The sequence below is a fragment of the Patagioenas fasciata genome, chromosome 6 (genome assembly GCF_037038585.1).
Source record: "Patagioenas fasciata isolate bPatFas1 chromosome 6, bPatFas1.hap1, whole genome shotgun sequence".
NCBI classification, from domain to species: Eukaryota; Metazoa; Chordata; class Aves; order Columbiformes; family Columbidae; genus Patagioenas; species Patagioenas fasciata.
The window spans coordinates 30,023,186-30,039,495 of NC_092525.1; the positions used below are offsets into that span (position 1 = coordinate 30,023,186).

The 16,310-nt window shown below is 39.1% G+C and overlaps 2 protein-coding genes across 4 annotated transcripts in view; one reads left to right on the forward strand and one right to left on the reverse strand.

Moving 5' to 3' along the window:
* Positions 1-3,474, forward strand: part of PLPPR5 (phospholipid phosphatase related 5) — an 87,264-nt gene extending 83,790 nt beyond the window's left edge. Inside the window, exons 7-8 of the mRNA XM_071810389.1 lie at positions 530-597; positions 3,215-3,474. Coding sequence (XP_071666490.1) covers positions 530-597; positions 3,215-3,299 — 153 coding nt within the window. The 3' untranslated portion in view covers positions 3,300-3,474. The remainder of the gene's footprint in view (positions 1-529; positions 598-3,214) is intronic.
* Positions 1-16,310, reverse strand: part of SNX7 (sorting nexin 7) — a 29,487-nt gene that overhangs the window by 4,833 nt on the left and 8,344 nt on the right. For 2 of the 3 annotated variants that reach the window (XR_011739779.1, XM_065841995.2), the window contains exons 4-8: positions 15,991-16,155; positions 14,761-14,962; positions 12,687-12,886; positions 9,537-9,623; positions 3,578-3,730 (exon numbers count right to left, since the gene is read on the reverse strand). Coding sequence is in view for 1 of the 3 variants with exons in the window: in XM_065841995.2 (XP_065698067.2) it covers positions 3,578-3,730; positions 9,537-9,623; positions 12,687-12,886; positions 14,761-14,962; positions 15,991-16,155 (807 nt within the window). In the remaining 2 variants the exon portion in view is untranslated. Of the gene's footprint in view, positions 1-123; positions 253-3,577; positions 3,731-9,536; positions 9,624-12,686; positions 12,887-14,760; positions 14,963-15,990; positions 16,156-16,310 lie in introns of all 3 variants that reach the window. The other variant, XR_011739780.1, reaches the window with a different exon arrangement.

Here is a 16,310-nt window from a genome sequence, read left to right on the forward strand (position 1 = left end):
TTTTGCTAAATTGTACCAGAACACTTCGGACATGCTGGCTAAATACCACCACTACCACCAACTCTGTATCTTGTTTTGGTTTTAGTAATGCTGCATCCTTAGGGCTCTGCAGAACGTCTATACCTAACTTAATGAAAATACTCCTGGTGACAATCAGCTATTTCAGCCTCAGTTCCACCCTGCGGGCAGCTTGTGACTTCAGGTGTTCGGCGGTACCTCTGCTGGCCCAGGGTTCAGACAATAGTGTCACACCTCAGCCATGGGGAGAAGGAATAAAATAAATGGTACAGTGTTAGCACATGCTTCATTCAAGAACTTTTTTCTGTAAGACAGACAAATCAATGGTTTTTACTTCAGAAATAGGAGTAAAGTTCTGAATTTTAAAAAATAAAAACCTTTTCATATTTTTTTCAGAAAATCCGTCCCATTTTAGCAATGCATTTACAGTCATTATTAATACAGTATGTTATCAGCTTTAAGCCTTTGTGGAATACAGAGAGACTTAAGCATGTATCCAACTCTTTTCCAGAAGCAGAGAAAAGGAAGTAGAGAACTTTGTGAGCTCCTGAGACCAGCTACAGCAATTCCAAACAATTGGTCAGTCATGGTAATTCTTGGTTCCTAAATGACAATGTATTTAAATGTATTATAACATAGCTTGTACATGAGCACAGGAAAGCCTTCATTCTCACAGGCCTGCATACGAGCACCCTGTAAATTTGCAACACTGGGCTTTAGTTAGCGCATTGAGAGACACAAAGAGACTGGTGATTCCACAGCTTAGAAACAAAGGAACCATTCTTATTCAAGTATATTAAATGTAGATAGTCAATAAACTGGAAGGCTACAGAAATAGCTCTACTTGTTCTGAAGTAGTAAATTCGGAGAAACGTAATTACAGGTAACACTTTAAAGTAGTACTTCACGTTACATGAACTTTAATTCAGCATAAGGGAGACATACTCCTTTATGCTAGCGAAGTGATGCTTGACAAGTTGACAGCAGAATCCTTGGGCAATTACAGTTATGGAAAAACCCAAACAAATGTAAGGTCATACTCCTTCCTCATATTGTGGAGAAGAGGAAATAACATTTTAGAAGTTTGAGTACAATTTGACACACTGCTATGTTGTACTTGATCACACCGTTTTTAGTTTTAGCCAGCCTTGAAGGACTGGATTTCTATTGCAAAAGCCACCAGAAAATATGAGGTGTCTGTATCTTGTTCCTCTGTAGCTGTCAGAAATTTCAGGGATGCAGAGAACGGCCACTCACAGGAATGACCCTGGTTAGGTTGTGTGCCTGGAGAATGGAGTCAGCAAGACTGAGGAATAATGAGGAGCACGGTGAAATGCTGCTGTGTAGAAGGGAATGGGATGCTGCTCATGGAGAGGCAGAATAGGAGTTTAACTGGAGGGGAAAAACAGAACATGCTTTGGGAAAAACAAAAGGCAAGAAATAAAATGAGGGGTGCTACAGCACTGAAAGGCTTAGGAAGCATCAAATGGTGTATCAAAAGCACGAACAAGTAATTCAACTTCGAGCATGAGAGAGAACGTGACTGAACAAGTGAAAAACACCGTAACAGGCACTGTGTTTGTCAACTAGTTTAATGAGTAGAGACTCACAATACTATCCTTAAGGTAGGATTTTTTTCTTACTACTCGAAGCATAAAAATCATCTTCTGATTCTCAGGTTTATGGGATTCCCTTCCTGAAGTTCACTTTCAAACAGCGAAAGCAGATGCCAGGGCTGCTGCTTCTGCTGCTGTCAGGAGTGCCTTACGCACCTGTAGTTTGTAATATCAGGGCCTCCCACAGTAATCATTTCTCCAATAATTAACCATCAGCGTTAATCACAGGTCTCAAATAAACATGCTTATTTTGGATCAAAACTCCCAATCTAAATATTAATTTCATCAATTTGTCTTGAATGCCAGAATTAAGATAATGATTTTCTGATAAAACAGGAAAAAGAATTGGTAAGCCCTCGCTTTGCAAACAAAGAGGGATACCGTTAGCACAATGTTTTCTATTATTGCAGCTGCTGTAGTAAGATAAGCTGTTTTCTTCTAAAATTAGATCTACCAAGATATTAACAGCAAAAACCTTTTATACAGAATTCAATATTCAAAAAAAGCACCAACAAAGAATAATGTCTCGGGATAAACCAATTTGTTCAGTATTTCAGAGGCTATTTAAGAAGAACCACTGGCAGTTACAGAGATAGCTGAACGATTTTCTGCACTTTGTGACTTAATTATAGTAATTTCATGTACAGTACAAGCTTTGGCATTCTGAATTAAAATTCTAATTCAGCAAAATCTTCTTCTAGATAGGAAAGAGAACCAAAGAATTATTTTTGTGTTTTAATCTAGCTACTCATTCATTAACAAAATATTCTGAGATCTTTAGCATAGTTTTAACATACGTATTGCTGATATAGAAGTCAGGGATCATTAATAACTGAAGAAAATGTGAGAGGATGCCAAAAGCTTGCTGCCTGATTTCAGAAAATATTTTGATCTTAATATGTAACAACAGATTGTCAATGTCCATGCATCTCACAGTCTGTATGTTAATTAATTAGACTTGATTATCAAGAGCTCTGTCTTTTCAATTACGTTTTAACAAAATGATCTCTAAAATCAGGACACTGTCATTGGCTACCGGGCAATCCATAAAAAGTTCAGAACACAGGATTGGAAGTTACAGATATCAACATATATCTGTGAAAATTACTAATTTATGAGTAATAGATGGCTTAGTGCATTCCATTTTTTTCACAAAATAAGGATAACTTATTTTTCAAAAATCAGGACATCTGGGATATTTTCCAAATGTGCACTTCATTCAATGTCTTGGCCACGAAGAAACAGCACAGACTGCTTAACGTATATTGTGATATGTTTTCAAGATCTCTTTCCTAGTATATATTATTGTAAAAGGGAATTCTTACTGAAAATATTAGCTGTGGCATTTGAGTGGAAAATAATAAAAAGATTCCGTTTCTTAATTGTATACACTTGCAGCATTGTTTTGTTTTAAAAAAGTGCAATAAGCTTTTCATATTGACTTCTCAAAATTGTATTGTTCTTTATCCTTGTAAAATCTGATTATTTCGTGGTAGACAATTCCTCAGAGAAATAACAATGAGGACTTCCTGAATAAACTGTCTGACATGGAATCACATTTAAACGTTTTTCTCATATAGGATCATTTACACAAGTTTGAGCTTTCCAGAGGGCCTCTTCATGCAGTTACAGCAAAAGGTTTCCAAACTGAAATATAGCAGCTGATGTTGAACCGAAAAATACGTTCCAAATTGGTGTGGTTAGTAAAACAAGAGTGCCCTCTGTCGATGATGAACTCAGGATCAGCGACTTGGGCACAAAATACATTTTGCTTGAAATGTGTCAAATTAAGGACAACTGCCTCCCTCTTCCTGCAAAAACTGATTCTGAAGTTAACAAAGGTTTGAACTATAATGCAAAAATTCCTCTTTACAGACAACCCATGGACTTCTCCATTGAAATAATCAATGAAAAAATAACATTGCAATGAGAAAGTGTTTTACCTCTTCATAATAATGGAGATTATTCTCAGCCACATTAGTGAACGTTGATCTCATGTCACACTGCATGTTTTGCTTCCACCTGTCCCAATCTGCTTTCAGAGCATTATTGGCACATTCGACTTTGTCTTCAAGTTTCCCAATCTCTTCTGAGAACTAAATATGAATTGTAAACATTAAAAATATTAGTAAACCACCATTTCAAAACTGATTGAAATCAAGTGATTGTAGTGCAGACAAGCAGAACTGCAGAGCCAAGGTTGGTATTCGACTTAGCACAGAAAATCCTCCCCCAAGGACAAATTTAAATTTTATTCTTAATTAACAGTACAATTTCTGAAATATTAAGAAATTCTAGACCTGAATTAAAGTATTGCTGAAGATATTTTTATTGGCTGAGAAGTTACAGACTCTGGCAACTCTTCACTGGCACTTGAGAGTAATGCATCTAAGAAGGAAAATACAGAGGACTTTACTGAAGCAGAATCAACTCTACAAATTAGATTTGGTCAGAAAAACTGAGAAAACCCTGACAAAACCTTCAATAACCTCAAGAGAAACTAGAATGAGGAGAAGACAGCAGAAATCAAAAGCACAAACTTTCTGATCTCTTGCCAACTTGCCATCTTTTCTTGTGGAACTAACCTCTGTGTGACCACATGAGGGAGAGAGAAATACAGAAGCAGATAAATAAATTAAACCAAAGGACTTCCGCAGAGAAGAAACTCTTTCACAGTGATCCAGGATCAAAGACCTTGAGGGCTACTCCACAGACGTTATTTGCTTCTAATTACTGTAGATGCACAAAGTGACTTTTCGGTTAATGGGAATGAATAAGCGGACGCAGGCCCTCTCGTTAATGAGTCTTCTACTCCTCTCAATAATTGTTTTACCTACTGTCATTTACTAATCAGCTGTGTGAGTTCTGGCTGGCGCCCAGTCACAGAACGAGGTACATCTGCTGCCACTACAGTGCAAAATCCTCTGCTGGGACCGCACAGGGACTGTCTGCAGCAGGGGGAGGTCAGGCAGAAACACCACCCATAAGAAACATCAAGCAGGAAAAGTTAATCTCCTCATATTCTTTCCATTGCAACTCAGGCCCCATACACCTTCCTCTTCTTCCTTGCATTCTGCCATCAGACAAATTGTTTTCCCCTCATACGACTCTCCCGTAAAGTTGGATAGCTCCTTGTGCTCTCTGCAGAGCTCATAGTTTCATTGACATGAACTTCAGGGTTCCAGGATTTTGAAGGAATGCTTGTGCTATTGGCAGAATGCAGAAACGTCAGAATTCCAAGCAGGATGTGGAAATTCTTGGTGCACAGCCCCCAGCTTGAACCGTGCAGGGAGGACAGTGTCCCAGTGCAACAGCCACCATCGGACACGAACTGAGCAGCACTGCCTGAAATGGTCACAGAACCTGAGCCCAGCGCTTAATTCACAAATCTCAGATCCCAATTCAGTTTGACATCCTAGAACCCTTCACCTCTTAAGAACTCATCTGAATGGATTTTCTCCACATTCCATGATACACAGATGAATAAACGTTTTTAGTTGGACTCCATTTCTACACTGATTTTCCTTGCCACACTTCTAGATTAAAGGAATAGTGGTTATTAATCAAGAACAAAATGCAAAATATTCTTCCTGTTTTACTGAAAATCACAGGTTCAATTATCTGGTCAGAATAGTAATCAAACTATGGACAAGCGTAATTTCAACTACCAATACTGTGTTCAATATGAAAAGGTTAGTCAAAAGTTTAAATGTGAGGACATTACCTTCAATGGAATTACAGGTAGCTGGATTCAGTATTTTGGATATGTTGCAACTTAATTGCCTTTTCTTCAAATACCAAAAATGAATGCACACAGAATACTGAAAGCAGTGAATATCTGTAGGTGACTTAGAGTAGGAAAGGCAGTTGAATTCATTTTCTGCTTTTGCAAGAAAAAAGTCCTTCATTCCAAGAATGAGCTAGGCTACACACTTAAAGAACTTCTCCCACCTAAAAGTGCTGGCTGCAGCAGCTTCCCCTTATATTTTTCTTCATATCTTTAAGACATTTATTTTACAGTTTGTTCTTGTCTTGCCTTTTCTAGGAACTACAAATTTCTTCCACTGGGTAGTCACAACGTGATGTGGTCAGGCAGATTCTGTTCTTCATCCCTGCCTGGATACACAATTTAAACATCACCCTCTAAAGCCCAAAAGAAACTGTGTTGCATCAAGGCAAGGGTTGGACTTAAGGTTTAAAACCAGCATTATGCCACACTTCTTCATCTCAAATAGAGAGGTTTAAAATCTGCTTTTTCACAACTGAAAAGAAACAAAAATGCCATCCTCTTCAGCTGCCATGACAGCAGAAATCAAGGAAAAATGGCTTGGTCTTTTGAAAATCACCTACCCAGTATGTTCCTCTGTTACAAGGTATAAATTGCTACAATTTATCCTGCAAATTAAGTATTATTCTGAATCCAATTTCTTACATTGATCTCACTGAGCCAGCTAGTGTGATAAATTAAATCTCACACCAGTGATCCCCAGAGAAGGCCAGCACAGTGCTCATCAGATATTGGACCAGCGGACAGGGAGGTGGGAGCCAGACAGTGCGAGGGCAGAGCACTACCAGACGTGAGCAGTGCAACCTGTGCACAGAGACTTGGCCCAATAGCCAAATTACCTGGTAAGTGACACAGCATTTTATGCTACCTCACTATACCAAAGAGCATGAATTTCTGTCTGCTACATCAACTAATCCTACATCTCGGTGATACTAACCCTTTTTAGCCAACAGTTAAAACATAAGATATGTTCTGAATGTGATACATTCAGCATTTCATCTCTTTACTACTTAGTTTAAAGCGTGAACACAGAATTCTTAAGTTAGCATTTAACGCTTATCTGGTTCTGTCAGAGCACATTATATCAACCTTTTGTTAGAAGTACTGTTAGCACTAGTGGCAGTACCAAAACTGTTAAAAACTTGCACACCACAGAGGGATGCAGTCGCGTGGATGTGTATATGCCTGCAGAATGGAGCATGGGAGAGATGGAGCCACAAACTCCAACATCTTCACATCCAGAGCTCTGGAGGTAAGAAAGGTCTGGATAAGAAGAAGGACACCAAAGTCCTCCCAAGCATTTGTCAGAGCCTGCCTCCAAAATCACAGACTTCAAACCTTCCATGCCCTGAGCAACTGCCTTCTTCATGGACTACATTTTGGAGTGAGAGACAAGGTTTTACCTTTTTAGTAGCATCACATGCAGCTTTCTAAAAGCCTGGTGGCATGGCATGGCTCAATAAAGTGTTCTTCCCAGCCAATGAGACTGACATCTCTTCAGGCTTAATTTGCAATTCCAGGCTATTTCAGCTGCACTCACCTTGGGCATGTTTTGCATTCTCCTGCTGTATAACCTTCTGTTTGTTAAATCATCTAATTTCTGCCGTGACCAGTGCTAAAGATCTCACAGCCTTTTATCAGCTCGAATGACAGTCTGGGATTCCTTATCTATGGTGGAAATGTACTTCAAATTAGATTAGAGTTCATGTCACTCATTGTCAGTGGAATTTCTGGCTACTAGATTGCACTGACAAGTTCAATCTGACATCTGTGAGATGATTATAAGCTACATGAGTTCTGCTTAGGAATAGAAATGTGCAAATACAGCCAAACTAAGGGTTTGACACCAATGCAAATAACAGTACCTGTGTTACGACCACCTTTCATTGTGAAATCAGTCTGGTTAGAAATGCCAGCAAAATATTTGAATACATAATAAAAATTAAAACACAGTAAAAAACTGATTGAAGAAACTGTTAGGAGGTACTTGAATGGTTAAAAATAGCACTACACCATTCTCTGTGGCCAAACTATCATTTAATAGAAAAAGCCTTAAACTTCTAATTAAGAAAAACTCTTCAGGATACAGCTGCCACTCAGAGAACACAGGATTTTATGATCAGATTAGACTAACAGACATCTGCTTTTCTGCTCTTATGCGACCGCAAGGAGAATCAGGCTCTCAGAAAGAGGATTTTTTTTCAAATGAATAAGAAATAGAGGTGTTGGAAAGATAAAACAAAGGTCTGAGCACCTGGGTAATCACACTGTCCAAAGGCTTTTACCAAAATTGTGAACACAGTTTTGGAAACACAGAAACAGTGAAAAAAAAAACAGTTGAGCAAACTGATCTCAAAACGCTACTGGAAGCAAATATAAATATCTCATTATGCAGTAACCCATTGTCAATATCAAATCAACATGATATGTTCAATACTGTGCTAAAGGAAATATGTTCCTTTTTGTCTGTGACAGTTCAGGAAAAGAGAGTGCATGCACCTTGTGTGAGGACTTCTCTATGGTGGACAGCAGCAAGACGAGCTGCTAAACAAGCCGTATGAAATTGCAATTCATCACTGAATCGCTCTGTGCAAACACAACTGTTTTTAGCATGCTGCCAACAAACCACACAAATGGGAGGAACTGATTAAAAGGGGTACAATGTTAAAAAGTTGATATTACTAGCTGCATACAAATAACTTATAAAACGATGCACAGCACTCCTTTCTGGCAGAATAAATTCTTAGACTCATAGCATATCTCAAGTTGGAAGGGACCCATAAGGATCATTCTTACTATAGATACTGTGCTTCTACATGCAATGCAAACGATGGGTGCTGCCAGGCTGTGGGACACCCATGGCATGGGGTGCTGGGGACACAAGTGGGCTGCCGCGGTAAAACACCATGGCTCCGCCAGTCCCTCCACAGGCAGCCTGGGGACACAGGGACCTGCCACTGCCACCCCAGTTCCAGCCTGGGGCCTTCTCCAGCTTACTGTCCTCTGGGCATCTTCTAAGAGCTACACACCTCATATGTAAACTAAGAACAAAGGGCAGGTGAAGCGGCAGAGAAAGCAGAGACAAAAACAGATTAGAGAACAAATAGGTTGTGAAACGAGAGGATGATAGAAGTAAACAGAATTTCTACTTCAGGAAAAAACAAAACTAGAGGTATTTACTTACTGCCCCACTGCAGTACACAGAGGCAAACTGTTACAAAATATACCATAGCCATGGTAGATATCAGACGGTGGTAATGTATTCTTATTTATTCAGCTCGGTGACGAGAAATCAAATAAAAATATGCATTTCAAGTGCCAAAAACTATCTACACAGCTCATCTTTACATGAAAGCTAATTACGACAACCCTGCTAAAAAGTATCTGAAATGTCAAGGACTTCCTCCTTTGGTGTACTAAAAAGTTGTTAATATTTAGTCATTTTTATATATTATTTACACTGCATAACACTTTGTGTTAACAATGTGCTAGAAGAACATTATTTAGGCTGGAGAGTTTAATTTTAAAAATGCCAATACCCATCCCAGAAGTTCCTTTTCATAGGCCCCTGAGCCTTGGGGTATGTTTGGGGTATGTCTGCCCCCTTGGGCTACCAGCTAGGGTCTGCCTTCACTAGAATGAATGGAAGTAAAAAAATATCTCTGGGCACAGCCAGGTAAGACAAAAACCTGGAAGAACAGAATCCAGAACTTTTTATTTAAAATAAGTTTGATGAGCAGCTTTGCTCATTCTAACCACCTCCTCTCCATCTCCTGCATCAATGAAGCAGCAGCTACAAGAGCACTGCAAGTGTTACTTTCTTTTAACTCCCAGTGTGGAAGTAAACAGAAACGCTAAAAATAATGCTGCGGTGTAGTCTGCGTTGACAAAACACTGTGGTTGCCCACTAATACCAGTCCTTTGCTCCAGCAGCCCGTCTACGGAATTTTGCATCTTTCTCATGACTGCCTGTGCCTGGCAGGCACAGCAACAAAGGCCAAACCTTTTCAGAATGAGAATTACAGCGACAGCATCCAGTTACACAGCGCGCTTCCCAGGATGCATGTTCTGTGGGGCATCAGCCTGGAAGATTTCAGCTCTCCGTACATACTCACCAGGTCCTTTTCTGTCTTTTTATTGGCTAAAGCATCAACTCGGGAGTCAAGCTCGCCTTGAATTTGGTCTCTCCTTTTCAAAACACCCTTAATTTAGAAGAGGAAATAAAAAAAAAAGTAAATAGAACCAAATTCTAGACATCTATTCAGAAAACCATCAAACAACTTGGCTATTTAGTAAATTAAATGAAGCAAGATCACAGAATGATGCCATTTAATAATTTTGACATGATACATGTACTTTTCACCAAAAAAAATCTTAAATTATGAAGACTTATTCTTCAATACCTGTATTTTATCTTACATGTTTTCCAAGAACCTTAGTAAATCTGAAATTGGTGCTGCAAGTTTCTGCCATACACAGTATCATTGTATGAGAAAAACTGCAACAGCAGTTTACTTGGTATCAGCTCAATTTACTATATATTCATATTTTAAAATAGCAACATGAGTTTGCTGAATCTCATGAACAAAAGTGTCTTGAGTAAAAGTTACAATACAAAGTAGAATAAATGACTAGAAATGGTATACCAAGCATTATTGAAATTATGACTTTAACCTTCAATATTATTTTGTAAGGACCCAAGACATAGAAGCAGCATGACATATATCATTACAAATCTCAAAACCGTCTTTTATGTTACCTTGCTACAACTGGTTTTACTGCTTCTTCTGTTTATACTAAAGACATTTTCAGTGTTCACCTCTAGCATAGGGCATGTTGAAACAGCACAGGGCACAAGCAGCTCTGCCTTCTCTAGCTGCCTTATTTGACTGAGCTCTCTTTAAAATCTTGTCACTTTAACAAACACAATAGAATAATTTAGGAGGTTAATTTTCAAATAATTTTTCGATGTTCTTTTTGAACAGGTATTCACTAGAAAAATATGGTAAACCTGAGTTCGGATAATTCTGAGTAATAGATTAGCAATACATACTAATGCTCATAAATCTGTGTTTCAATAGCTCAGAATATCTTTTGGTTAGATAAATATAGAAAATGTTTAGCTGTAAGCATAGAAGCAAAACAAATATGTCTGGAACAGCTTTCCTTCATGTTACAAATGCTTTTCTCTTTTTTACTATTTCTTTTGCCTCTTTTAAAACTATTTAAAGACTATTTGGCAACTTTTATCACAAATACTCCTTAAATTACAAGATAAATCCAATTATTTTAACATTAATATGCTACAACTATACACAAGCACTGACTTCTAATGCCAAACAGAGGGACTGTGTTTATAAAGCAGATTATTATACTTCTGCATTTTTGTGTGTAATATTTAATGGTTCCCTGCCACAAAACCCTCAAATAATTGTATGTGGACCCATAACCAACTTATTGGTGCAATTTGTACCCTGCGGAGCAGTAGCACTCTGCACTCCCCAGATCTGTTCTGTGAGTCAGGGAGGAAGGACCCAGTCCAGATGTAAATATTTTAGCTATGAATTTATCTCTTTCCCCAGTTTAAGGCTGAACTCCCAAGACTAGAAAGCACAAGGGTTATATTGTATTGGCCACACCTTCTTCTGCACGCTCACACATGATCTTGGCAGCACTGCACAGAGGTCCCTGTGCTGGGGGGTTAAACACACCTCTGAAAGCAGATTTTACTGGTGTGTGACTTCCCCTATTGTATACTTAGAATGACTAGTAGTTCACTCTCCAAACTGCGAGAGGGAAGTAAGCTGCAGGAAAAATAAAAAAAAACATGGTGAGTGAAAGGAAAGATCGGTTGTCAAACAGGAATGAGCTGGTGGAGGAAGATTTTCCTCTGGACAGGGCCCCATGGCAGCTTACCACTGTGTTGCAGTGGGCAAGAGATACTTGTAAGGTGTGCATGAAGAGCCAGATAATCACTCTGGGGTTTGTCCACAGAAACCTCTCTGTGCTCTGGACAAAAGAGGACATCTGAGAAAGGCTGACCAGGCTGCAGACTAGAAGGCAATGGGCAGGCAGCATCTCTTCAATAGCACAAAGGCTACGATCACTCATGGGTAACAGGCTGAGAAATTCTGAAAAATAATTTTGGAAGTAGGGGAGAGGAAGAAGACCTAGCAATTGCTAGGATGGTAATCTCTTCAGACTTCTAAGCAAAGCAGTGCCTACCTCCATCTGCCTGCATGTAAATATAAATAGTGAGGCCTGTGAAATACAGGACGTTTTGTATGGTTCCTCTTTCAGTGAAGCTTATTTTAAAGACAGCAGTCATTGCAGCCGTAATTCTTAACCTCTCGGTAGCTAAGCCTTACTGAGAAACTGGCTCTGCTCCGCCGGCTGCCAGCAAAGGCTCAGTTCACCTGGGTCTTGCTCTGCCCGTGGCCTGTAACGCACTCAGCCCCTGCTCAGACACCACTGCAGGAGGAGCTGGGATCCCAGCAGTAAGAAGACAACAGATACTGCAGCTTGCATTGCTCAGAACTGAGACAAAGAGCGGTTTGCACACATTTTCTGCTTTCTGGGGGCAGCAGAGTGGGAATTATGACATGCTGAATTCAGTTACTTAATTATGTTGATTATCCATCAGCACTGAGTTTATCAACTCTCTAGTTATATTTTTTTTTACATTCTCTCCAAGTGTAAGAAAAATACGTACATAAAGGGAACTGAGAGTGTCAGCTTATGGCAAAGACTAACACATGCTTATATAATGGCACAGGGACTGGAAGTTCCCTGCTGTTCTGGAAAAAGAAAACATGGTTTAGGAACATCTCCTAGAAAGGGAAAAGCCTCTCCCCTCCTTTTCCCCCACACAATCTGTTACTCGATGAGTTCACATTTCAGCACTGTCAGACAAGGTCTTTCTCAGCTGCTGTTCCCCAAACCTTTCTGGGTTCCACAGCTACCACGCAGAGCTCTCTGAAGATGGTAAAACCAGAGACTCTAGCACAGCCACCAAGCGCTGCCTGCTATGCCCGACCATCCAGCTCTTCTCTCTGGAGGGGCTGCCTCTTGCCTGATCAGCAAGGGACACGGGACCGACCACATTCCCTGCTGACAGCGGTCCTGAGCTGTGCATGTTTAGTAGCAACAGGCCATAGAGGGACTGCAACATCATCTTCATCAGTTACAAATTCTCTTCTAGACTTTGGCAGTGGACTAAGCCAAGTTTTACATACAGCCATAAACAATCCTTAAGGAAACCTTACCATTAGAATGTCACTGTAGAGAACATATTCATGTAAAATCGGCAGCAGGTTTTCCGAGAGCCCTGCCATTCGCTTCTCCGTGGCCTTGCAACACTTGTCGATGCAGCTGGCAACACCTTTCAGGGAGTCTGCTATATCTTCTTCCGATGCTGACCAGAGTGTGTGGATAGGACCGTATTCCTTCATTTCATTAAAATACTCTTGACAGGAACATACACACATATTACTCTCTTGTTCATTAACAGATGTTTAAGCGACACTAATTGCAACTTCATATTTACTGTGAACAAAGCAAGAGACTGAGGCTAATGTTTAAATTTGCTCAAATGACCAAGATAAGTAAATGGCAGTTAGTTGTTTATGAATAAACTGATCAATTAATGTATTGTAATTTAGTAGTCCCTAGACCTGAATTCACGTTGCCTTCATACGGAGGGACATGAGCCACAGCAGCCCCAGGTAGCAGTTGGTCTGACTTGCTTCTAATGCCTCAAATTCCTCTGCTACAATAATGCTCCAAATCCTGTCTCAGTTATTAAAACTAGCAGCCTTGCTATGTCCCAAAAGTTTCAAGACACACTGAAGTTCACTCCAGTTCTGCAGGTGTTATCTCCTTTAGCAGCTTTTATTAATCTACTTACAAGGATATCCTACAAATTCTTTCTCTCAAAGGATATCTCTCAGAGATATCCAACAAATTATTTCTCTCAAATTATTATTTCTCTGTCTCTAGGCCAAGAGATAACCTGTAAGCAGAAAAAAAGACCCAGAATTCACTATGCCATTTGCTAGGGCTAAACTTGGGCAAGGCTGATATGACCTGGAAGCTGCCTGTTCACAGGAGGGTACTGTGGACACATTGAGTTTGTATTGAAAGCACAACTGAGTTAATGATGAAGAAATGCCCAAGAAAAGATGCAAGGCAGCCATGTGGCATGAAGAGTGCAATGTTTACTTGGAGATTAAAAAAACCCCTCCACGGAAGATGTAATAAAGAATCCCACGTTAAGCTACCGTGAGCAGGAATGTTCTCTGAATCACAGCTATCAAAAGTCCATACCCACAACACTGTGGCCCTGCACAGAATTGTTCTGCCTGGTGCTCTTTGGAAAATCTAGAAAGAAGGTATAACCTACAGCATTTGGGAGCATGTCAACATTCATAAGGTTTTCCAGGAGATATTTTGGCACTGATGTCTTGAATCTACGGACCTCAGCTGGCTATTTCCACTGAAATGAATGACAGCAAAAGGAAATCTTTTCACCAAGATGTATTTTCCTTTTATAAGACCTCTCCAGTTTAGTGAGGACACACCAAGATCTGGTACTGCATGAGCAAGCACAAGGACTCTGTTATAAAAGAACACAGTGCAGCTCTTAAAATTATATTATATAGACAATAACATTCCTCAAGTGCTGACCAGTGGAAGTTCTACTGAACAGGCCTAGTCTGTGATCAGAGTCCATCTCAGAAAGTCAGTAATTTAGCTTTCCAAGTAGGTGCGCGAACTGTTGTTACTTAAGGAGAAAACTGAGATTAAGTCATCCTTCTTACAAAAACTCTAACAGGCACAGCTTCTCATGACACAAGTTATGGCCAACAGTAAAACTATTAAAAAAAAAAAAAAAATCTACTGGGTTAACAGAGAAAAAAGGTACAGAATTAAACCAAAAGAGAGATGTTTAGATATCTGAAATCTAGACAGCATTATGCCAGTACGAGACAGCACAAACAGTGCAACTCTTACTATTTGTATCCCACTGAATGCACAAAAGAAAAGGTCGTGGAGCTTTCCGAAAAGCACAGGTAAAAAGATAGCCATACTTGCTATATTTTATTCTTTCTAAGTTCCTTATCAATGAAATGTTAAAACACTTCCCGTTAACAAGTTATTCAAAGTAACTTGAAGTTCTGCCAAAAGTTCGACTGTTATGAAAAGCACAGTGTAAATACAAATCTCCATTTTGCCCTGCTTGCTTGACAGAGTATTTTGCCTGGCACAATGAAAACTAATTTACTTTTCCAATATATTAATTTCTTAAATCATTAAAACTGTTACTTGTTTTCTACTTACCCCTTTCTTCCTTGTAAATTCTATGCGCTATTTTGTCTAGAACATTTATTTTCTGACTAAATGTTTCCACGTAATCGTTCATTTCTGTAAACATCTCAGGACGATTTTTAACTCCTCCTCTTACTGAAGATGCTACAGCTCTGACGGTCTGTCCCATCCTGCTCAGCAAACCGGGACCCTGCTTCTTGTGCGAGGAAAGTTCCTAAACACAGAACAAGCCGTGTTCACTTCCAAGGACTTTTAAAATTCTCTGAAAATAATGCATACTTTAAAGCTTAAAAAACCAAACCCACAAACACCACCAAAAATCAAAACAAACTAACGACAACAAAACAAAAACCAGCAAAACCCAAAAATATACACATAAGCTTCTGTGTGCCTTTTTAGTGTATAAATCTTTAAAATTCCCAGACCAGGGTCAGAACCCTGTATTAGCATGTATTAGCTAAGCCTTTCTGGGCAAACCGACATGTGCCACGTGTCACACTCTCACATGAATGATTAAAGATGGCAAAGAACCTTTACCATTTCGTGCTTTAGGGTGAGTTAGCTAGTTTGGAATTTAGCCTTTTGAACAGGAAAGCAGGGGTAATGAGTGCAGAAATAACTCACTGAGGAGAGCAAACAATGTTCCTACTGGAAGAAGTAATAATCTATTTTTTTGTAACTCTTTTTATATGTTGCTGGAATAACCTTTGCTGAAGTTCAGAGGTAAGCTTTTCTGAGTACAAAACTCCAGTTTTCGGATGGACACACCTTGCAAAACTACAACAGGAAATTCAAAGGCTTTATTTTTCTACTATGAGACTAGTATAACTTTAAAGAAAAAGCAGATGAAAAAGACAGTGACATGCCAAAACAATAATTAATTTAAAAATACTACTTTTCATATAATCTTGGAGGCTTATGTGTATACCAAAAAGCAGAGTTAAAATATTGTGAATTTGCCACAAAAAAAAAACATAATGCAGAGAAAACAAAACAAAACAAAACCAAACCTGCCCTGGAAGGTACAGCAATATTTATGGCCACACGCATGATTACCAGAAGGACAGAGAAAAGTTTATCGTGAGGGATGAACATTTCATAAATCCCCTGCCGTCTTCTGACGCTCCCATAACAAACTGTGGGAGGACACTATTGAATACTGAACTAGGGCGACTCCTGATATACGCTGTGAACACAAGATGTGGTTTCACATAACTGTAAATAAAAATAAAGTCATTTTACCCAGGCCTGTGCAGTAAGAAAAATTTTGAAGTCTTCATTAAAAGTTAAAGTTGGATGATCAGCAATACGGTTCAAAAATTTATGTAAAGCTTTTCTTCGAGTCTCAATGAATTCATCACTAAATCGTTCCACCATTCCTTTCATTATGAATTTTTCAGGCAATGGCTAAGGAAAAAAGAATAGATATATTGTATATTTTCATAATATTAAGGGTATTAGAATAGTTCTTCTGCTTAATAAAAATCATAGTATACCTTGTAACACCCACCATGTAAAAACCTAACTGTTATAAAGTTATCTCATTCAGCAGTGCTATAACA